The 23,911-nt window shown below is 44.5% G+C and overlaps 1 protein-coding gene across 1 annotated transcript in view; it reads left to right on the top strand.

Annotated features, from left to right (window-relative positions):
* The window catches only part of LOC311252396 (A-type voltage-gated potassium channel KCND2-like), a 64,753-nt gene extending 41,027 nt beyond the window's left edge, over window positions 1-23,726 (top strand). The window contains exons 2-5 of the mRNA XM_084345542.1: window positions 6,510-6,672; window positions 13,971-14,066; window positions 14,183-14,424; window positions 16,464-23,726. Coding sequence (XP_084201668.1) covers window positions 6,510-6,672; window positions 13,971-14,066; window positions 14,183-14,424; window positions 16,464-16,650 — 688 coding nt within the window. The 3' untranslated portion in view covers window positions 16,651-23,726. The remainder of the gene's footprint in view (window positions 1-6,509; window positions 6,673-13,970; window positions 14,067-14,182; window positions 14,425-16,463) is intronic.
* The last annotated feature ends 185 nt before the right edge of the window (window positions 23,727-23,911 follow it).

The following is a 23,911-nucleotide window of genomic DNA, read 5'->3' as shown; positions in this document are numbered from 1 at the left end:
ATATGAGACGTCTAGCTTCAGCTAATTTGCAGTCTTTGTCCCTGGTCAGGCTTTAGAAAAGAATAAAATATACTGAATACAATAAATGCAATGATACAAATACAGTGGATAATACAGTGAGTTGGTACCATGAATAAATAAACACAGCTGCAGTTACAAATTTCAGATTAAAACAAAAAAGTTAAATTTAGCATGAAACATTAGTAAAGTGCTGTACTGACAGTGACTTGAGAGAAGTTAATGTTCACATTTCTGCTGCTTAAGCCAAAGTTTTACTTTCACACTAAACCTCGTTAGTTCTGTTTGGGATTTAATGTAAGTGTGTACCTCGCACTGAGAGAGATGATTGGCCAAATGTTGTCCTGCATCTTCGAATTTTACAGTTTTGCGTGGTTATGCTCCTTGTCATTGTCTTACAGTTGTCTGTCTTTTTAAAGATCTGAGACATCGCTTGTGGGGCCAGTCCATTTACGCACTGAAAAACTACTTTCAGAAAAGAGAATTTTATAAAATTGGAAAAAGTCAACAAATTGTATTTCTCAAAAATTTTGCAATGGAGCCATTTTTGTGGCTTCTGGTCTAAAATTTTTAAAGCTTGTTTATAGTGTAGTTGTTGTGGTTCTCATGGTTTTCAGAAGGTCTCTCTGTCTTTTTGGTAATTCCAGAGGTTCTGTAGGTGGCCCTAGATTAGAGATTTTAAAGATTAACACTGTCGTGTCTCGACTTCTTAATCTTTGTTTGTCCAAAAAGGTTTTTCAGAGTTTCAAAAAGTCACCAATAAAAAGGAAATAATCTCCAGGAGTCCTCCGAAGCGGAGTGCAGTAATGTTTGATTGTCGACAATTAAAACATGAGATCATACAGTGTGAGTGTGTGTGCGTGTGTGTGTGTGTGTGTGTGTGTGTGTGTGTGTGTGTGTGTGTGTGATCCTTCAGGGGAATCAGATTGTTTGATAATAATAATGATGATGAAGACAGAATACAGTAAATTGATGTTATTTAAATGTTCTAAAGGACAAATTGTAGATCAAACATCATGAAGACTGTGTGGACCAGAACAATCCACACACACACACACACACACACACACACACACACACGACTGAAAATGAAACCTGTGTGTTCATGTTGGAGTTCTGCACGTTAGACGCTTCATTTAAAATAACAGTTTTGTAAATGTTCTTCTACAGATATTTGACTCATGATGCATTAAAACATTAAAACGACATCATGTAGTTTGTCACGTCTCAGCAGAGTTACAGTTCAATTCATAAATCAATAATCAATAATCTGACGGACACAAAGATCCTGACCATCATTAGAAAACCTGCACAATGAATTCATCTTAAAGTCAGTGTGTGTGTGTGTGTGTGTGTGTGTGTGTGTGTGTGTGTGTGTGTGTGTGTGTTGACTCGATGAATAAAAGCCTCTGCTGTCCGTTAGCTTCTTCTTCTTCTCTTTACATAAAGAGACGCTGCACGTGTGACTCAGGTCGCAACACACACACGTTCTCCTGTCACTTCCTGCTCTGTCTGAAACAAACCGTCCATCACTGACAAACAGACGCCATGTTTCTGCTCAAAGACAGAAAGTGTGTGTGTGTGTGAGTGTGTGTGTGTGTGTGTGTGTGTGTGTGTGTGTGTGTGTGTGTACACTGGCAGGATCAGATTCATGTTTAAACATGGAGTTTCCTCTGTTTGTTAGCCTGTTAGCTGTTAGCCTGTTAGCCTGTTAGCTGTTAGCCTGTTAGCCTGTTAGCTGTTGTAGGTGTTGTTAATTATGAATATAAACTGTTCATAACCCTGTATGTTGTTAGAGCGGCCTCCATCACATCAGTGTGAACAGCCTGTTAAACACACACACACACACACACACTCACACACACACACACACACACACTCACACACACACACACACACTCACACACACACACACACACACACACACTCACACACACACACACACACTCACACACACTCACACACACACACAGTACATTGAATATGCTAATCTATAATGAATGTGGCCTCTCAGAAGCATTTTACTCTCATATGCTTCTAAATAGCATTTGTATTAGTGTGTGTGTGTGTGTGTGTGTGTGTGTGTGTGTGTGTGTCTACTTGTCGAGCACTTCCTGTTAATGGCGCAGTGAGAGCGAGGCGTTGTTTTGTCACATGTAAGCATAAATGATTCAGAGTCAGCGAGCACGACATGACATCACTTTATGAAGCACGCACACACACACACACACACACGCACGCACGCACGCACGCACGCACGCACACACACACACACACACACGCACACACGCGCACACACACACACACACACACACACACACAGAGAGGACTGTTTCACACCTGATTGGCTGTTTGCAGTTGAACTGTAAAATAACTGTGTGTGTGTGTGTGTGTGTGTATTTACCTTTGTGTCTTTGCTCTGCGGTCCAACAGAGGACTGTGTCTCAGAGACCGTCCCTCTGCAGTCAGGAGACACCTGAGAGCAGCTGTGTTCACCGACGTCGTCACGAAAAATACAAACAAACAGGAAACTAGTCTAACGGCCATGTTAGAAACAGGAAGTCAGCAGACTGCAGAGACACGTCACACCTGGTGAGACACGTCACACCTGGTGAGACACGTCACGTCTGTCCATCAGAGGAACACAGTGAAACGTCCAACAGGAACCTGCTCAGTTTGTGAAAATATATATATATTTTTTTCCCTTTTTCACAATTTGTGACATGTCAGCTCCGTGATTGGCTGTTGGTGTCAGCAGGTGAAGCTCCGTGATTGGCTGTTGGTGTCAGCAGGTGAAGCTCTGTGATTGGCTGTTGGAGGAGAAAACATCAGCTTTTATTGGATCTGACATCGTTTTTCTGCTCGTGTCTGTCGGGAGCAGAAAGTGCTGACAGAGGACGACCTGACACACACACACACACACACACACACACACACACACACACACACACACAGGCGTCTCTGTGGGGTTCATGTGGTCGATACAGTGAAGGTGTGTGATGATGATGATGATGATGAAGGTGACTGAGGAAAGACGAGCTCACCTTCGTCTCTGCAGCGAACGCGTTCTGAATAACTGTCAACAGCTCTATTATGGTGCTTTTATTCTGAAAGAGCAGCAGGAAATCCTCTCAAAGCTCCAGAGTTACTGAGGGATCAGGAGAATAAAACCACAGAAGAAGAGAAGAGAGAGAAGAATACGTCTTCTTTACTTCTTCATCCGTCTGGTGAACTGACACTGTGTGTCACCTGTACAGGTGTAGGGAGGAGGGGAGGAGGAGAGGAGGAGAGGAGGAGGAGAAGAAGGAGAAGGAGAAGGAGAAGAAGGAGAGGAGGAGAGGAGGAGGAGAAGAAGGAGAGGAGGAGAAGGAGGAGAAGGAGAGGAGGAGAAGGAGGAGAAGAAGAAGGAGAGGAAGAAGAAGGAGAGGAGGAGAAGGAGAGGAGGAGGAGAAGAAAAAGGAGAAGGAGAAGAAGAAGGAGAGGAAGAAGAAGGAGAAGGAGAAGAAGGAGAGGAGGAGGAGAAGGAGGAGAAGAAGAAGGAGAGGAAGAAGGAGAAGAAGGAGAGGAGGAGAGGAGAAGAAGGAGAGGAGAAGGAGAAGAAGGAGAAGAAGGAGAGGAGGAGGAGAGGAGGAGGAGAAGAAGAAGAAGGAGAAGGAGGAGGAGAAGAAGGAGAGGAGAAGAAGAAGAAGCAGAAGGAGAAGAAGAAGAAGAAGGAGAAGGAGAGGAGAAGGAGAAGAAGGAGAGGAGGAGGAGAAGAAGGAGAGGAGGAGGAGAAGAAGGAGAAGAAGAAGGAGAAGAAGGAGAAGGAGAAGAAGGAGAGGAGAAGGAGAAGAAGGAGAAGAAGGAGAGGAGGAGGAGAGGAGGAGGAGAAGAAGAAGAAGGAGAAGGAGAGGAGGAGGAGAGGAGGAGGAGAAGAAGAAGAAGGAGAAGGAGAGGAGAAGGAGAAGAAGGAGAGGAGGAGGAGAAGAAGGAGAGGAGAAGGAGAGGAGGAGAAGTGACGTCACTGACACTGACGGTCCATCAGGAGGTGATCTCTGAGGGTTAATGATCGATCAGGACGTCCTCATCAATGCATCGACACAATGCTCTGAGTGTGTGTGTGTGTGTGTGTGTGTGTGTGTTAATGAGCACACACACACACACACTATCCTTGATGAAGGACACATTCACATGACAACAGAAACACACACACCTGTACTCTGAGTGTGTCTCTAATTTTGTATGCTTGACTGTAAGACAGACACACACACACACACACACACACACACACACACAAGGTCGCGGGCTCTGATTGGCTGAGTGTGCAACACTGTGACTCAGGTTTGAAGGTTTGTAGGAGGAGACGAGGTGATCAGTCACTGACACACACTTCAGCATCACCTTGGAGACACATGAGAGGAGACACACACACACACACACACACACACACACACACACACACACACACACACACACTATTATCTAAAGGAACAGTTCACCCACAAAGTAAAGTTCAGTCATTCGCCCTCATGCTGATGGAAAGTCAGGAGAAGTTTGTTCCACAAAACATTTCAGCTGCAGGAACATTTGCTGAATTTACAAGAAGGAACGAATCAGTCAGACTGAGTCAGAGAACATCACTACATCTGTTCAGGGAGTCTGGTGATGATGAAGACAGTGAAGGTTTCACCTGCTCCTGTGTGTGTGTGTGTGTGTGTGTGTGTGTGTGTGTGTGTGTGTGTGTGTGATGAGCTCAGAGACGACATCATGTTATTCTTCAGTATAAACTCAGATTATACGTTTGTATATTTCTGTTCAGAATAAAGTTTGTGTATTTATTCTGACCTGATGGAGACAGAAACCCTCTGAGACTGTCCTCCTCCATCTGACCATGTGCACGCTGAGCATGCTGGGTAACGCAGGCCGACGATCAGACACACTGTGAGTGATAATAATGAATGAGACGTGTTTTCAAAGTAGGCCGGAGAGACGCAGCCTCCAGAGGCCTCAGGTCCACACTGTGGATGTGTTTACAGTGAGGCGACGCAGGTCTCTGGCTCCTCCGTGTGGCCGCTGAGTGAACTGCAGCTTCATCCAGACACTGAAACACTGAAACGCTGCGTCAGCTCTGTTTTCTGCTGAGAGACTGAAAATGTGAATTTAGTTTGAAGCTGTATTTTCTGTCAGCAGCAGACTGATGGTCAGTTTGAGTGCAGACGTGTTGGACGTCAACAGACTCGTCGTCCTGCAGAGATTAACTCTTTAATCTGCTTCAGGTTTAACTCCAGACTACAGATTCTGTTTCATCAAGAAGATATAAGAATAAAACTCATAATAAATAATATAAAGTATGTTTCTATAATGACACACGTCTCAGATTAAATAAAGAAGCAGCTGTTTCATAAAAGTTACATTTAAAACATAAAATGAGATTTTATCTAACGATTAAGTATTTTATGAAATTATCCTCAGACTTGTACTTAAGTACAGTTCTTGAGTAAATGTACTTAGTTACTCTCATACTTGTTAATCACTTGAGTTATCGATCACATGTTCTGATCCTGATCGTTAATAATCAGATAAAACACAGATTCAACCTTTAACTTCAGATTCAGGACGAAAGTTTCTTTATTTTAATTTATTTTCAGTCGTTTCACTCTGTGGACGTTCTGATGTTTCTGTTGGTTTCTGTCTCGTTGGTGAACTGGAGACGAGTTCTGGACGTTTTTATTGTAATTTAGATTTTTTAAATTCAAATGTATTTATTTGTGTATTTGTATTTTACATATGATGTTTTTTTGTCCCTTCAGCTCAGCTGTGACCGAAGGCTTCATGTCCGTCTGATGGTTGTGAAGACGATATCTGAAGAACGTTTCAGGACAACTGTTCAGTCGGACTCGAGGACGACCTGACCTGATTATTGGCCATAACTCAAGAATTGATACGATAATTAAAATAAAACTTGACACAGGTGTTCAATAAATTAGATGAAAGGTCAGAGGTTAATGAACTGTTTGACTGGTGCACAGGAGGTAGTTCTAGTTACTCATGTATTTTATTGATTATAAATAAAACACGTCACAGTTCATTAACCTCTGACCTTTAATCTAATTTACTGAACACCTGTGTCAAGTTTTATCTTAATAATCGTCTCAGTTATGAGTTGAGATCGTTTCATCCTCGATTGAACATTTGAACCTAATTTAAAGAATTTCTCTCGAAGTGTCTTCAGATATCGTCTTCACACGACTCAGATGGTGATGATGATGTGGCAGTGGGTGGAGCTTGATGATGATGTGGCAGTGGGTGGAGCTTGATGATGATGTGGCAGTGGGTGGGGCTTGATGATGATGTGGCAGTGGGTGGGGCTTGATGATGATGTGGCAGTGGGTGGGGCTTGATGATGATTTAGCTGCACAAGTGAAATCTGATTGATTGATTGATTGATTGATTGATTGATGGACGTCCTGAGTGTTGATCTGGAGTCTAACCTCTAACTGTCTCTGTGTCAGGTATGGAGACATGGTCCCAAAGACCATCATGGGGAAGATCTTCGGCTCCATCTGCTCTCTGAGTGGCGTGCTGGTCATCGCGCTGCCCGTCCCCGTCATCGTCTCCAACTTCAGCCGGATCTACCACCAGAGCCAGAGAGCCGAGAAGAGACGAGCGCAGAAGGTGACCGACACCAACTCTTTGCTCCTCTCAGGTCTCAGCTGATATCATCAGTGACCTTTCACCTGGAGAACGAGGCCGTTGTGGTGCTGACGGTCTCCATGTTGGTGTGTCAGGATGAAATGAATGTGTTTGTTAAGTATTGGTTGTGTCCCTGCAGCAGATCAGACAGAGGAGAGTCTGTCTCATGTGCTTCGCCCACTTTTTTCTTAATTTAGAAACGTCAGCTTGTGATAATCCACAGGAGGACACACAGGAAGCTGTCCAGGCTTCACTTCCTCCAAACACCAACAGAGCTTTTCCCTTTGTCCCACTGGGAGGCGAACTCAGAGCTGCAGCTGAGTCCTGTCTGCTGCAGCAACACCGAGACGACATGAGTCTGAATCCACCGACTGACAAAGACGTCTGGTCAGAATCATTAACGCGTCTTTAAAGACTCGATAACTGAAAACTGTTTTATAATTTGAAGATCTTTGTCATATATTTAGTCCAGACACAGACTGCTGATAATAAGCAGTGACTCTCCTCTTATAATAAGGATACGGAGGATGACCACGATGACATCATTATGCTTCTGATTTCATCTTCTTTTCACAACTAATCATTCTTCCACAGACGATATCAAGATATTATCTTGTTACACAACTTCTTCTGTTGTTATTATCCTCTTCATTTATCTGCTCATCATCAGCCCTGAAACATTTAAACTCATCTCAGAGTCAGTCAGGTTTTAGTAGACGTAGAAGATGAAGAGAAACAAATCTTCATGTCATATCTGAAGCTTTAACTTCGTCCTCAGTGTCCGTCCTCGTCCAGCTCTTTGTGTGTCCATCGTCCTGCAGTGCTGCTTCTTGTCTTCACTGCTGCATCATTGGCTTCTCACACTCGGTAAACACTCAAGGGGCTAAATGGACGTTTGTATGTGTTCACAAACAGAAAACCAGGCTTGCTAGAATTCACGCAGTGAAGAGCGGAGGAGCTAACGCTTATTTGCAGTACAAACAGAGCCGGCTGCTGATTGACCTCGATGAGGAGGTAACCACGGACGTGCAGTCGTCGTCATCGGGTGGTGCTGGTGTTTTTTGGATTTCTGTTTTCTTTCTCCCGTCGAGCTGTGAACCGACACGCTGCTGCAGGCTGCTGCAGGCTGCATACTGGCTGCATGCAGGCTGCTGCAGGCTGCATACTGGCTGCATGCTCGCTGCTGCAGACTGCTGCAGGCTGTTGCAGGCTGCATGCTGGCTGCTGCAGGCTGCTGCATGCTGGATGACTCCTCATGTTTTCATTCAGGGATGTTTCTCCTCCGTTGTGTTTCTTCCTCACTCTGTTCGTGCTTCAGCAGTAACATTTTTCCCACTGGACAAAATATTTCCCACACACAGCAAAACAATCATTTTCATGTTTCATCACATTAGACGTCCAAATTTCAGCTGGTTTGTTCCGACAGAAGCCTCTAAACACTACAGTACTCCTGAGCTTCAGCAACCAGTGTTCAGCAAAGAGACCCATCAGAACTGATCCAGCACTGAGAGTCTGACTGGTTCTGGTTGCAGTGTCCTGTTACGCAGCCAGTAAATGAAAAATGTTACTTTTTCTGGAACCTTTTTCACTTTTAAATGTTACTGTTGAGCCGTCCGTCCGTCTGCGTCACTTTATTTTCTTCATTCTGTGTCTCCAGCTTTACTCTGCCATAGAAACCACTTGATCTTTATGGTTGAGTCCATCACAATAACTCACCTGTGCATGACCAGGAAACATCAGCCTCGTCTACAAACCCTCCTCACCTCCACATCTCAGCCTCTTTCTTCCTCTCCTCTGTTTCCTTCTTTTCTTCTTCTGTGTTTTGTTCGCGCATTCTGATTGGCCCTCCCGCTCGGCTGCTGACTGACTGGCCTGTGCTGCTCATGACATCATCACTACGGGTCTTGGGTTCCATCGCTGCGTGAAGGACTGATATCCGGCTGAGCTGCATGTCAACCAGCCAGCCACGCTGCACGCACAGGGGCGGAGTCAATGTGATGCAGAGGTGATGGTGGACGAACTCTGACTTCTCAGGAGCAGTCGGACATTCATGGAAAACAGCTTGTTTGATGTTTCCCCCAAGTCAGAAGACTGAAAGAGAATAGAAACGAACATCGTACAGAAAAAAGCCAAGATGGGTCTGCAAGGGTCCATACAAGGGTCAATACAAGGGTCATTACAAGGGTCCATACGAGATGTATTACTTTCTTTTCGTTTCCAGGAAAGTTTGTGGCTTGAAGAGCTTGACATCTACTAGGTTACCTGGGGTGTAGGAACATCATTCCCTTTAGGGTCCCTGTCAAGAAGGTGCTTCACTTCACTGTTATGGTCCCCACAAGTGAGGTTCATCACTTCTGTTAGGATGTCACAGGTGTGGTGTGTCACTTTGCTTCAGGGTCCTCAGAGGTTGTACATCACTCGTCTCAGTACCTGCAGCAGAATGGTCCTCTGGTCTTCTGGGTCCAGTGAAGTCCGGTGTGTCACTTTGTTCAGTGAGGTTCATCACTTCCATCAGTATCAGTCTCACTCCTGTTCAGGTCTCCAGGATTCTGGGAAGTCACTTTATTATTTAGAGTCCTTCAGGTTTTGAAGTTCTTGACTTCCTTTATGGCACCAGGAGTGATCCTGGCTATCTCAGGGTCTATGGCTGATTCCCCAGGAGGCAAGTTCCTGACTTCCTGGGTTCTCAGGTGGAACCCTAAACGTTGATAGTTCTGGTCTAGTTTTCTGGTTCTGGGGAAGACGGGTAACGAGCAAATGTCCTAAAATGTCTGAATGTTCCTTTGGCAGTACCTGTGCTCCATTTCAAGATTCAAGATTTGAAGATTTATTCGTCACCTGCAATTGTACAAGTACAGCAGCAGTGAAATGAAATTGCAACCACAATCTACTCTACGTGAGATTGTTTCATTCATTCTGGTCGGTGTTTGCATCCCACCGCATGCTAACGTGCAGGAGGCACAGCGCATGCTAGCCGACTAGATACAGAGCGTGGAGCGGACTAACCCGGACTCATTGGTGATTGTGCTTGGTGACTAACAAAGGTAACCTCAGCCATGAACTACCCAAATTCAAGCAGTTCATTAATTGCCCGACCAGAGATAACAATATTCTGGATCACTGCTACACCACAGTCAGCGGTGCATATCACGCCGTCCCCCACGCTGCACTGGGCCTCTCCGACCACGTCATGGTCCACCTGATTCCCTCATACAGGCAGAAACTAAAGCTCTGCAAACCTGTTGTGAGGACGTCAAAGCAGAGGACTAGTGAAGCTGTGGGGAACCTGCAGGCGTGTTTGGACTGTACAGACTGGGATGCTTTGAGGACTGTCAACAACAGTCTGGACGAGGATACAGAGGCTGTGACGTCATACATCAGCTTCTGTGAAGTCTGCTGTATCCCATCACTCACCAGGGTGAGTTATAACAATGACAAACCCTGGTTCACAGCCAAACTCAGACAGCTAAGGTTGCAAAAGGAGGACGCGTTCAGGAGTGGGGTCAGGGACAGGTTTAAGAAGTACAGCTTTAGCAAGACGGTGAGAGAAGCTTAACAACAGTACTCTGAGAAACTCCAACACCAGTTCTCAGCTAACGACTCTGGGTCTGTCTGGAAGGGGCTCAGACAGATTACAAACTAATAACCTAAACCCCCCCACTCCGTCAACGACCTGCGACTTGCAAATGATCTGAACGAATTCTACTGTCGCTTTGAGAGACAAAGGGACAGTCCTGACACCATCCCCCGCGACACCCTCTCCCATCGCAACAACCCCCCCACCCCCAGCTCAGCAGGACCCTGGGCCTCTCCACTTCACACCTCTGGGTCCCTCCCCTCCTCAACCACAGTGACGACTCTCTGCTGAGGAAGTTCAACCTGCCAAAGACAATGATGGTGCTCTTCTACACTGCCATCATCGAGTCTATCCTCACCTCCTCCATCACCGTCTGGTACGCTGCTGCCACTGCCAAGGACAAGAGCAGACTGCAGCGCATCATACACTCTGCTGAGAAGGTGATTGGCTGCAACCTTCCATCCCTTCAGGACCTGCACAGCTCCAGGGCTCTGAGGCGTGCAGGTAGGATTGTGGCCGACCCCTCCCATCCTGGTCACAGACTTTTTGACACTCTCCCCTCTGGCAGGAGGCTGCGGTCCATCAGGACCAAAACCGCCCACCACATGAACAGTTTTTTCCTCTCTGCAGTTGGGATCCTCAACAAGTCCCGGGACCCCCAACCCCACCCCCACTGACACTGACACTGACTCTGGCACTCTGGCACTCAAATCCACCACCACCCTTGAAATATTTGCATTACATTAATGCAGAATTTGTACATCTTTTATTTTTTATATTTATTATAGTCACTGTTTGTTTATTGTTTATTGTCTTCAATGTATGCACCTTATTCACCTAGACAAATTCCTTGTTGGTGTAAAATCCTTCTTGGCAATAAGTCTGTTTCTGATTCTGAGACTATGTGGGTTGACCATGTTAGGTCCTGTCACGGCCCTGCTGGCCTTTAACCTGTCTTCCCCTGCAGAGGTGCTGCTGCCCTGGTTTGGATGACAAGGCTGATCAGGCGCACCTGAGCCTGGTGCTTCCAAAGGCTTTAAAACCCAGTCCCCAGTGTGGTTCTCACTCTCTCTCCTCCCTGCCTGCAGATGCACATTTGGTTTCTTGTCTTTTGGTTTTAGCATGTCACCACTGTGTCATCCGCGAATTTCATGATGGTGTTGGTGCTGTGTGTGGCTATACAATCATGGGTGTACAGGGAGTAGAGCAGGGGGCTCAGGACGCAGCCTTGGGGGGCACCAGTGTTGAGGGTGCGGGTGCTGGAGGTGCAATTCCCGATCTTTACCACCTGTGGTCTGCCGGTCAGAATGTTCAAGACCCAGGAGCAGAGTGAAGAGCTCAGCCCCAGATCCCTGAGCTTGGCGACCAGTCTGAGGGGAACTATGGTGTTAAACAGATAGCTGAAATCAATGAACAGCAAACGTGTATAGTTCATCTTGCCGATGTCCAGGTGGGAGAGGGTGGAATGGAGGACGGGAGATGGCGTCATCAGTACTCTGATGAAGTCTTTAACGAGTCTCTCAAAGCACTTCATCACCACAGATGTGAGAGCTACAGGGCGATAGTCATTTAAGCAGGCTGGGTTGGTCTTCTTGAGTACGGGGACAATAGTGGAGAACTTGAAACATGTGGGGACGATCGAGTGAGCCAAAGACAGGTTGGAGATGGAGGTGAACACTGGAGCTAGCTGGTCAGCACATGACCTTAGCACCCTCCCAGGGATGCCATCTGGGCCAGCTGCTTTCCTGCAGTTCACTCGTCTCAGAGCTCTTCTGATGTCATGCTCTGAGAGGGAGAGGGGGCTGTCCTCCCTGGTAGAGTTGCCTATGCTAGCCGTGATGCTAGCGGCGCTAACGCTACTGTTCTCGAAGCGAGCATACAAAGAATTTAAATCCTCCACCAGTGAGGGGTCCACGACTGCCGGGGTGTTCGTACCTCCTCTGTAGTCCATGATCGTCCGAAGTCCTTGCTGAGCCTCCACTTTGTCCCTGTATCGCTTCCTAGCAGCTTTCACTTCTCGCCTTAGCTCGTAGGACAACGCTTTGTAGGCTGGCATGTTGCCGGACCTGAGACCGTCGTTGTAGGCGGCGGTGTGTGCATTCAAAGCCTTACGAACAGACCAATCAACCCATGGTTTCTGATTGGGTAAAACTTTAAGAGTTACCATGGGACAGATATCGTCTATCAGTGTGGAAATGAAACACGTCACCACTTCCGTAAACATGTCGACGTCATCAGAGCTCAACTGGAACGTGTCCCAGTCAGCGTCACTCAGCGCGTCCTGAAGCGTAGCCTCTGATTGGGCGGACCAGCGTCTGACCTCTCGCGTTGCTGGAGCAACTTGCTGGAGCTTCTGTTTGTATACCGGCGTGAGGAAGATAGCTGCATGGTCGGCCTTCCCAAAAGCCAGAAGAGATGATGCTTTATAACTGTCCTTAAATGGTGCGTAGCAGTGGTCCAAAGTGTTCTTTCCCCTGGTTGGACATGAGATGTGTTGAAACCCGAGTGAGGTTTGCATTGTTAAAATCCCTAGCGACAAAGAGAGCAGTGTCCAGGTATTTGGCGGTGTGTTTGGTGATGGTGTCATGAAGAGTGGAAAGAGCAGTGTCCGTGTCCGCATGTGTTGGAATATAAACTCCGTTAGTGGGAACCAAGGAGAACTCCCCGGGCAGGCAGAAAGGGCGACAGAGTAGCGTTAGATGTTCCAGGTTAGGCGAACAGGAACGAGACAACATCGAGACGTTTCTAGGGTCACACCAGTTGTTGTTGGTCATGAAAAACACTCCACCACCTTTAGATTTTCCCGATTCTTCCGTCCTGTCCATCCAAAACCCGGAGAATGTATTGGCTGGTTGAACGGCGTGGTCTGGCACCGCAGGGAAGAGCCACGTCTCGGTGAGGCAGAATATGTTGCAGTCCTGTATGTCCCTCTGGAAACAAATCCGAGCCCTCATGTCGTCAAGCTTGTTGTCCAGAGATTGAATGTTAGCCAGCAGGACACTGATGTGGACGGTGTGCACTCGCTCGCAGTCTGTTTTGTACCCTGGCCCGTTTTCCACAATGTTTCTTCCTCCTGCAGTTTCGGCAAGGCCCGTCTCCATTGTTAGGGTCAGCGTCCCAGAGGATCTCCTTCAGCCAGGTGTGATTATCACGTATAACTTCAGAAACAAAGTGTGAAGTTACACTTGCGATGTTCAGGAGTTTACTGCGGTTATATATATTTAGAGCGGACATCGGGGAGATGAAAGCACACAATAAAACTAGGTAAATAACAAATAATAACCATACCCGTGATTGTAGCGTCTCCAGTCCCTCTGTCAGTCCGACTGCGTCACATTCACTCTGAACCTCTGAGCAGTATGAGTACGGTGGCTCTCTTGGGTCAAATGAGGCTTGAGTCAAAACAAACAAACAGAAACATGAAGACATTTAGAGAAGCAGTGTGAAGCTGCTGAACAGCTGCTGTCGGTGGCCTGAGTTTGAACCAGTGAGCAATCCGTCACTTTCTAACTAACGCTGTGCCAGGAGGGGATTGTGGGTAAAAACCTGGACAGATGAAGCGTTCTTAATGATTCTAAGAAGGTGGTGAGAACATTAGCCCTGTCCATGTGTGTCGCAGCGGGCTGTGGGTCCAGGTGGGGTGGAGGCGTGTCCAATAGCAGGCTCACTTTATAAACATGTGATTTGTGTTTGTGCCCTAAAGGCGTCCAAGGAAGCAGGACAGGCGCTGGTGTGTAAGGCCAACCCCAACTTCGACGTGCATCATCATCACCTTCTGCACTGTCTGGAGAAGACCACGGTGAACACACAACACACAAACAAACACACACACTGTATTTTGTACACACATTTGTCAGAAGTAGCAACAGTTTCCCCCTAATGTCCTCTAATATCCTGCCACTGTATCCACCTCAGAACCATGAGTTTGTGGACGAGAAGACGTACGAGGCTAGCTTCAGGGACGTGACTCTGGTGAAGCAGGTGTCTCACTCTTCCTCCATCTCCTCGTCTTCCTCACCTCACGGCCTCACCTCCTGCTGCGCCCGCAGGAAGAGGAAGACCTTCAACGTCCCCAACTCCAACATGTCTGTAGGCCTGCGGGGCAGCATCCAGGAACTGAGCACCATCCAGATCAGAGAGAGACCGTTCACCAACAGGTAGGAAACACAAACACCAAGTTTCAAAAGTCAACAAGCGTCGACAACATTCACACAGTCTCAGGAGAAGGTTTTAAACGAAGTCTAACGAAGTTCCAGGGGTCCTAACCTATGAAATTTGAGAGGTTTCATAGGTTCTTGATAAAGTTATGTATATTATATTATGTTATATTATACATCATGTTTCGGGAGGGTGGTGGCTCATGCTCTTGCAAAGGCCGTTAAGAAGATGTTAGGGGACTTTGGGGAGGATGTGAAGGCCTTAAAGATGTCCCAAGGGCCACTGATGAGGATTTAGGTGATCTTTAGAAGTTTTCAAACCTCATTGAGGAGGTTGTAGAAGTTACTAGAGGTTGTTGAAAACGTTCCAGTGATCCTCGAGTATATCCCAGGGACGCTTGGAACAGGCTCCTGGTGAGCCCACTGCCTTAAAGAGATTTTAGAGGCACTTCTGTGGTTCCAGAACTCTTTGAGGAGATTCGGAGATCTTTGTTAAGATTATAGATTTCTTGATGTCTAGAAAAGAGTCCATGGTCCTTGAGGAGGTTCCAGAAGTCTTCAGGAATTTAGTACAGAATGTTCTAATGGTCCTGAAGTAGGTGGATGTATCAAAAGTCCAGTTTTGAGTTCTCGAACACTCGAGTTCCTGGAACACTGAAGAAGTTCCAGAGGTACTTGAGATGGTCCTACAGGTCCCAGAGGAAGTGTGAAGTTCATCCTTAGGGAGGTGTTAGATGCTGTAGAGGAGGTCCTGACCTCCTTAAAGAGGTTCCAGGAGACCCTTGTGAGGTACCAAAGGTCCTTGAGGATTTTCCAGGGGTCTTTGAGTAATTTGGTGGTATGGCAGTGTGATACACTAGTACTGTTTCTATGGTTACCTGAAGTTTAATGTACTTCCAGCTCACCTGAACTATGATTCAGCCAATCAGAGCGAAGGACACAAGCTACAGGCTGAGATGTGACAACATGAGGAGACTTTCACTGCAGTAATACACACACACAGACACACACACAGACACACAAACACACACACACACACACACACACACACACAGTATACAAACAAACGCACACACACAGACACACAAACACACACACTCACAAACACTGTATACAAACACACACACACTCTCACACACACACACAGACCCACACACACACACACACACACACACACTGTATACAAACACACACACACACAGACACTCACACTGTATACAAACACACACACAGAGACACTCACACACACACTGTATGCAAACACACACACATACACAAACACTGTATACAAACACACACACATACACACACACTGTATACAAACACACACACACAGACACTCACACACACACTGTATGCAAACACACACACATACACAAACACTGTATACAAACACACACACATACACACACACTGTATACAAACACACACACAGAGACACTCACACACACACTGTATACAAACACACACACATACACAAACACTGTATACAAACACACACACATACACACACACTGTATACAAACACACACACACAGACACTCACACACACACTTTATACAAACACAGACACACACACACAGACACACACACACACTCTGTACACACACACGGCAGCAGAGGTCATGTGACCGTGTTCTCATGTCGAGTCACTGAGCAGGAATCCAGAACATGTCCAGCTGTGGGAGTTCTGGGAACTTTCTCCTGAACATGGACAGCTGGGAACCCGACTGGACTCTGTTCCAGCCTCCTCCTGTTTCTGTCCGGCTCTCAGTACCACTGATGAAGATCTGCTCCTCCTCATCATCATCTCACACAGGATCAAACAGTTCTGATTGGCTGAGTGAACGAGGTGTTGATCATGTATCTGCTGATCAGTGAGCCTGTTAGATATATCTTCATTAACCCCGTCTCTGTCTCTGTCTGTCTCTGTCTCTGTCTCCATCTCTTCTGTCTCCATCTCTTCTGTCTCTGTCTCTGTCTGTCTCTGTCTCTTCTGTCTCTGTCTCTGTCTGTCTCTGTCTCTTCTGTCTCTGCAGTCGTTCCAGTCGATCCAGTCTGAATGCCAAGTTTGAGGAGACGGTCCCTCTGAACTGTGAGGACCGGTACACCACCGCCGCCGTCATCAGCATGCCCACGCCGCCCGGCACCACGCCCGAAGGCAACGACTCAACCAGCTCCACCAACTACTCCCAGACCAACATCGTCCGGGTGTCCGCACTCTAGATGACAACACCCCCTCGGGGGGGCGGCAGGGGGTCAGGGGTCAGGGGTCGGGGTTGGTGGCCCCACACCACAACAGACTCAGACGGTCGGGTTTGGATCACGAGTCCACGATTGGATGTGACCGGTTAGCTTGAATAGCTCAAACCTCTGCTGGAGGAAAAGTCATTGTGTTCTCAGCTGAGCCGGGTCAGAACTTCTTCTTTCGTCTTGGAGGAAAGATTTTTATTCCAGCAGTCAAACATCTGAGGAGAGAACATGGCAGCACTCTGACTGATGACTGATCTCTGATCTCTGATGACTGATCTCTGATGACTGATGACTGATCTCTGATCTCTGATGACTGATCTCTGATGACTGATGACTGATCTCTGATCTCTGATGACTGATCTCTGATGACTGATCTCTGATCTCTGATGACTGATCTCTGATGACTGATGACTGATCTCTGATGACTGATGACTGATCGCTGATCTCTGATGACTGATCTCTGATGACTGATCTCTGATGACTGATCTCTGATCTCTGATCTCTGATGACTGATGACTGATCTCTGATGACTGATCTCTGATGACTGATCTCTGATCTCTGATGACTGATGACTGATCTCTGATCTCTGATGACTGATCTCTGATGACTGATCTCTGATCTCCTGCTCTTTTTAAATCCTGTATGTTTAAAGTCTTAAAACTCAAAGAAAGCTAAAATAGATTTCTTGAATTTAAATGCATTTTAAAGGAAATGTGACATTGTGTGAAGCACACTGCTAACCATCGTCTTCAATGTAGCTTAGCACAAACAATGGAAGTGAGGGAAAACTGCTAGCCTAGCTTAATCAACCTTCCAACAACTCTTGTGTCTTGTTAGCTAACAAGCTAGTTACCGATACATTCAGGAGTCAGGTGTTGAGACCTTAAAGCTAACGTGATTCGTGGCTTTGTCTTAAACTTAACAAACTGACTTGATCTAGTAGTTACAGTAAAGACGGAGCTCTGCTAAAAACTACACTGATGTCAACACATAAAGGACCACTGACAAGTTGAAGGAGTTAAGCTAACGTCTTCCAGAGCTAACGGCTCCTAAAAACGTCTCATTTCCTGTTTCCTCTTGTGTCAAATAAGATTAAATATGTAAAGTAAATAGTTTCAAAGTTGTTGGACGATTGTTTTTCTCTCTTAACATTAGCTTTCTCTCAGCTAAGCTAGCAGTTTACCAAGCTATCTTCTCATCTGTCTCTGTGCGTGTTAGCCCTGATTCAGAACTTTATATCACAGTCCTGACCCGCTTTCTCCTGTCAAACTTAACTGGATCAGACGACCATACGATTCATTAACTACTGGGACTAGTGTTGACAATATGATCTCACCATGTGGCTGTTCACACCTGAACAACTGAACATGTCGACTGCCAGTGACTCACAAACAACATGACTGTTGAAGTGGACCGAACATCTTCCTATGCTCACAGTTTACTTTGGTTCAGGTGACAAAACGACTTGGTTCTGTTGAAGAAAACATCCAAGTTTGGGTTAAAATCACTACGTACATGGCGTAACTTAACTATGTAAGTTATTTCACGTGACTGGTGGTCTCTTGGGAACCCTCCACCCGGTCCTCCTCCCGATGTGGACTTCATACTACTTTACCTGACTTCCTCTTTCGCTGCAGATTATTTGCTACAGCCACCAGAGGTCGCAACAAGAAACGTAAATATGGGTCTCGTACAGTTACAATATCGGTAATATACCGATATATATATATATACTGAATATATATTTTTTCCACCCTTAAAGTTACTAAAGAAATCGACAACCTTCTGGTGAGTTCATATTTTTAACATTCATCCCATAATTAATTTTACGGACCCGCGGATCAACAAAACGTCCGGGTTACCTACAAACCTGTGACCACAGCGCTCCTCACATCACTGTCACAGTGTTTACTATGCAAACATCAAGAAACGCTGAGGTCAGTATCAAGATAACCCTCCAGAATTTAATCATTTCTGTGTATTACTGGAGAGAACCAGATCCATATTTTATTTTTAGTTTATTCATTCATTTAGTCGATAACGGAGACGTACCAGCAGATAGAAATGGTGCCGGGCTGCCAGCCTGGCTTCATTTAGCAGAGATCTCATATCTTGGTGAGGTTACAGAGAATCGGTCTGATTTCTTTACGTCACAGTGAAACATTAAAGCAGAAAATAAATAAAAGCCAAAATGTGATGAAGACTTTTAAAGAAAATACAACTGACCAGAAAACTTTAATAAACTTAAACAAATAAATTATGCAAGTTTTAAAAAATGTCTTCTGATGTATTGTGCTGTACTGGAGGACTGTTTATTTTTATTTGATTTTCATCTAATTTTGTTTTGTTGTTTTTTACTTCAATTTCATTCATTATATGTATTTATTAAAATGTTGCTATTTATAATATTTATTTTTTCATTTACTCATTTGTATTTATAATGAGTTATTAATGTGTTCATATGTGTATTTACTTTGTATTTACAGACCAAATCAAAGAGTAACAGCAGAGTCCAACGTTAACCATTAAATAGGTCACAAAACAAAATGGCAGCTGCAGCTCCATCACACCTTCTGTTCACATCAGTATGTTATGTTACATACGACGTAACTTGTGTTATTTACATGAAGTAACTTCACTACGTCAGTAAATGAAAATAACCCACCGTTGACTTCTGGTTCCACATCAGACACTAACGGTCTTCTTCACCTGACCCGTAATAATCAGTCGAGGTCACCGCCTGAGAAGAAATCTGGGTCGTCATGAGCTGCAGGTTCTTCTCAGAGCCGCTCTCGCTCACAACCAGGACGACCCAACATGACGTTACGTAGCTGAGTTCTGGATCAGGGCTAACGTAGCATAAAATGGCTAACAAGTGTTCTTCTTTAAACGAGGATCTTCTCCTTCAAGTAGCTGATTTAGTGGAGGAGGTTTTGTACTTGCAGCTCTGACGTAGAACCTTTGAGCATGTTCAGTATCTGTGTGTGTGTTTGAGTGCATGGATCGGTGTGTCGGGACGTTCGTCTGCATGCAGATCTGACTGAATGTGTGCGTGACCCGACTGCTGGTCCTGACTCTGTATTCCAGTTTTGTACCTGACCTCTCAGTCGGCGCTGACCCACTTCCTCTCTGCTGTACAGACACATGAACTCATCAGAACCGCCATCATGAAAAACGTTGATGTCAGTTTGTGACGAGAAACTGTTTCTGTCTTTTGTCTTCGTTGTCTCGCCTGCAGGTTTCTTTGACACACGTGTTGCCTCATGCTGTTGCTTAACTTTAGGCACTGTGTCGGGCAGATTTGACTCTTGAACGTCACTACAAGCTAACAGATGATTTATGTTAGCCACATGCTGTACTGACAGCTGCCGTCACAATTTAAATATGTAGCCAATAACTATAAAACTGAACCCCCTTAAAACATAAAATGTCAACCTTGACACGACCAGCTGTCCCGTAAGATCCAGCAGGATGGACACAGTGTAGATTTATAAACTGTTTTCACTTCCTGACGTTAGCCAAACTACAAAACCAACAGCTGTCTGTTTGAATGACTCTGTATTGTTCTAATACTTTAAAAGTTAACAAACGCAGCGTCTGTCTGACGTTCAAAGTTTGTTGGTCAATAAATTATATTTATTATAGTGTTAGCTGCCTGTGCACGTTATTTTCTAGCCCTGTACGTTAGCTAGATAGCGATGGAGTACTAACGTATTGAGCGACACATTAAGCTAGCAGATGGTACTTAACAGTCTGATATCCTCAGTTTTAGTTTAAAGCTCATTACGTCCATATTTTTTTGATTTTTTTTTAAGAATCAGAGCTGAGCGGCAGCTTGTTCGGTCAATCTGTGAATTTATAGCATTAGCTAATCTTAGCTAACGTAGCATTAGCTCAGCAGCTAACGGAGAGACTGGGAGCTACAGCAGGATCAAAACAGATGATACCTGATGTCTTCAGCTTTATGTGATTTACCAGCAGTAAGTCGCCAAATACGCAACGGTCATCTCTAAATATTACGTCGCTTTTAAAAGTTACGATTACAATAATGAAAAACTCTCAAACTTTCATCTCACTGATTCTGACAGTAAAAAAAATATTACATAAATTTAGGATATTTTAACAAATATCAACTTCGTGTTAGTGTGTTAATGTCAGAGCTGGAGTCAGGTCGTGGTTAGCCTAGTATAGCTCTTGTTCAACAATTAGCCTAGCTCCAGCATGTAGCCTAATTTCCTCTAAAAACTGTTGTTTTTACATGTTTTATGTCGAGATGTTACAAATTGGATTAATTAGTGAACTTCATATGTGTATGTCAGTGTTTTGAACTTTACACAGAGCTAGGCTAGCTGTTTCCCTCTGCCTCCAGTCTTTCTGCTAAGCTAGGCTAGCATAAGCATCTCACTCTCTGAATGAATAAGTGTATTTAATCATTTCTTTAACTGTCAGAATCAGTAAGTTAATATTCCTCCTGTCCTTTACGTAACAAAACTCCAAAGTCTGTTGATATTTCAGTGAATTAATATTAGCATTAGCAGTAGCATTTCTCTGCAGTAGCTAAACATCTAAATCCATCCTGTGTCCACGAGTTATTGAGTCAGAGCAATTTGTAAGATATGGCTATATTTCAATTTAATCATCTAAAATAAGTCGCCTCTGTTCTGGGTTTCAGAGATGTCTACTGAAGTTAGCATGCTAACCAGCTAGCCGCTAACAGCGCTGTGTAGCTCAGAGGTGACAGTCTGACAGCCTGTAGTTTCAGCTGGAGATGTAAAAGTAGCCAGTTCACTCCTGAGCCGAACAAGTCGACAACATGACCTCACTGAATGTGAAGAAAGAAATATTTTGACTCATATTTTCCTTCTGAACATTAAAATAAACCGTCTGAGCTCAAGTTTCTGTCTGTGACTGAACTCAGACGAGCTTCATTCAAACTGGACACAAACTGAACCACAGTCACCAGAACAATGTTGGTTGTCTCCACAGTCACCTCTGGTTCTGTCCAAATCAGTCCTCAGTGTACAGAGTAACGTGGAAATATCCTGTCTCTCTCTGTCTGTCCTCTCCTGTCTCTCTCTGCCCTCCCCTGTCCTCTCCTGTCTCTCTCTGTCTCTCTTTGTCCTCACCTACCGTGTCATCTCGTCCTCAGAGTCATAGTCCTGGTCAGAGCAGCTGTAAATCGCCTCTGTACTGTGCCTCCGTCTCTCTCAGAGGCTGAGTTCAGTCCCAGTCTGTCCACACGTCTTCACTTCTACTACTTGCTAACAGCAGCTACAGACGCTACAGCCAAAGATAGCTACAGCATTGAGTATACTATGCAGCAGTTAGCAGTGATGCTGCCCCCTGTGGTTCTGGTTCCAACTTGTAGTTCTGGTTCTAACCTTTAGTTCTGGCCATATCTTACAAATGACACGTTCAGATCTTCTTATAATTAAACTGTATACAGGTTAAACTAACATACATCTGGTGACTAGTCGAGCGTAAACATTACATTATTAGTTGACTGTATTTTAATAAAGTGCAGCAGGAGGGAGTCCTGAACCCAGAAATCAGTTAGCATGTTAGCATGTTAGCACATCTTGTTCACTCGTCTCAAGTGTGGGTGTGTTGAACGTGTTTTCAGTGAACTGTGTGAAATAAGGTGTGTTACAGGCTGAACATATAACATCGTTGTTGCAGATTATCTTGTTTAACAAAATGTGTCAGTATCATAAATTTGTGTTTGTCACAGAGATTATTTTCTGTAATAATCCAACTCAATAATCCCACAGAGGGAACCAGAGTGATGCTAACTTCAGGGTTAGCATGGAAACACGTCACCCAGCAGCTCCATGTTGTCTCACACTGAAGTATAGTTACTGATGGACAGAGTTCGTTAGTTCACTTTAAAACTTGTGACTTTTGTTATGAAAATGGTCGAATGTAAAGATGTTCATCAGTATCTGTGTTCAAACCTCTGTCTGAACAGCTCCAACATTTTACTTCCTACATTTTCCTGATAACCAGTTAAATAATATTTAGTAGTTTTATGGAGATCGTGAGTTATTTATGTCAGACACAATAACAACAGCTGTTTTCATCATAGTCCACTCATGAATCTCATGAAGTCGTTGATGATAAATTATATAAAACAGAGTTTGTTATCTGGAAATCACAACAAAGTTACCTCGTTATCACAGAAACAACATTAATAACTGGTTATCACAGGAAACAGAGGAAGTGAGATGTTTACAGCTTCTGTATCAGTCTGAACTCTCTGTGACTGTCTCACCTGTACCGTCATCACCTGAATGGATGTTCTGGATGTCTGCTCACAGTTGGACGGTGTGTGTTGGGTTGTGGAGTGCAGCAGATACGTTGGTGTGATCTGGACGAGCTGGAGCTCTCAAACATTTGTGGACGTCTGATGCAAATACATTGAGAAGGTTGTAACAACTCTTCTCGTCTCGGCGCTGGAACTTAATGTGGAACTGAATTAAAAGCAGGTTGATTTCTTTGTTGTGTCTGTGATGAAGATGGAGACGTCGTCATCGCTGCTCCTATAATGTGACATATGCAACCGACTGCTTTTAGTTTATACTCTTGTTGTTTTTGTAAAGAATTTAGAGATGAAGGGAAAATATAGAAACATATTTTTGAGGACCCTATTCATGATTTTTGGTTATAAAAGAAAGAAATAAGGATTATCATTATTATTATTATTATTATTATTATTATTATTATTGCTGTTGCTAGTGCATACGTGCTGTAATTGTTCTTTATGGTGAAGTAAATCATCTTATTTTTCTGTCTTCTTTTCACATGATATTTTTCTAAAGAGATTAAACATGCATGCGTTTGTTCGGACCAGCCGTCATGTCGGACAGAGAGTCTACATGATGTTGTGTACACTGAAGAAACTTTGAGGATGATTATGATAATTAATACTTTTGTTTACAGCTTGTGTTTTATTGATAAAATATGAATTACTGAGGATAATATTAAAAAAGAGAAGCTTCCATGGTTTTAGTGTCTGAGTACATAGAATAAAACATTGTCCTATTAAAACACTCAAACCGGTCTGTGTGTCTTCATTCAGCTCCGATGAAGAAGATTTATGTGTTTCTTTTGTTTTGTCATGAGAACTTTGATTATCAGTCAGAACAAAAGATGTAAACGGGTTCAGCCGACAGTTTGTCTGTCTTATCTCCTCACCTTCATTGTAAACTGCAACCGTAACACTTCTGTCCAGTAA

The sequence above is a fragment of the Pagrus pagrus genome (genome assembly GCF_965226575.1).
Source record: "Pagrus pagrus genome assembly, chromosome: 23".
Lineage (NCBI taxonomy): Eukaryota > Metazoa > Chordata > Actinopteri > Spariformes > Sparidae > Pagrus > Pagrus pagrus.
Note: the sequence above shows the minus strand (reverse complement) of the source record. Positions and strands in the feature narration are given on the sequence as shown.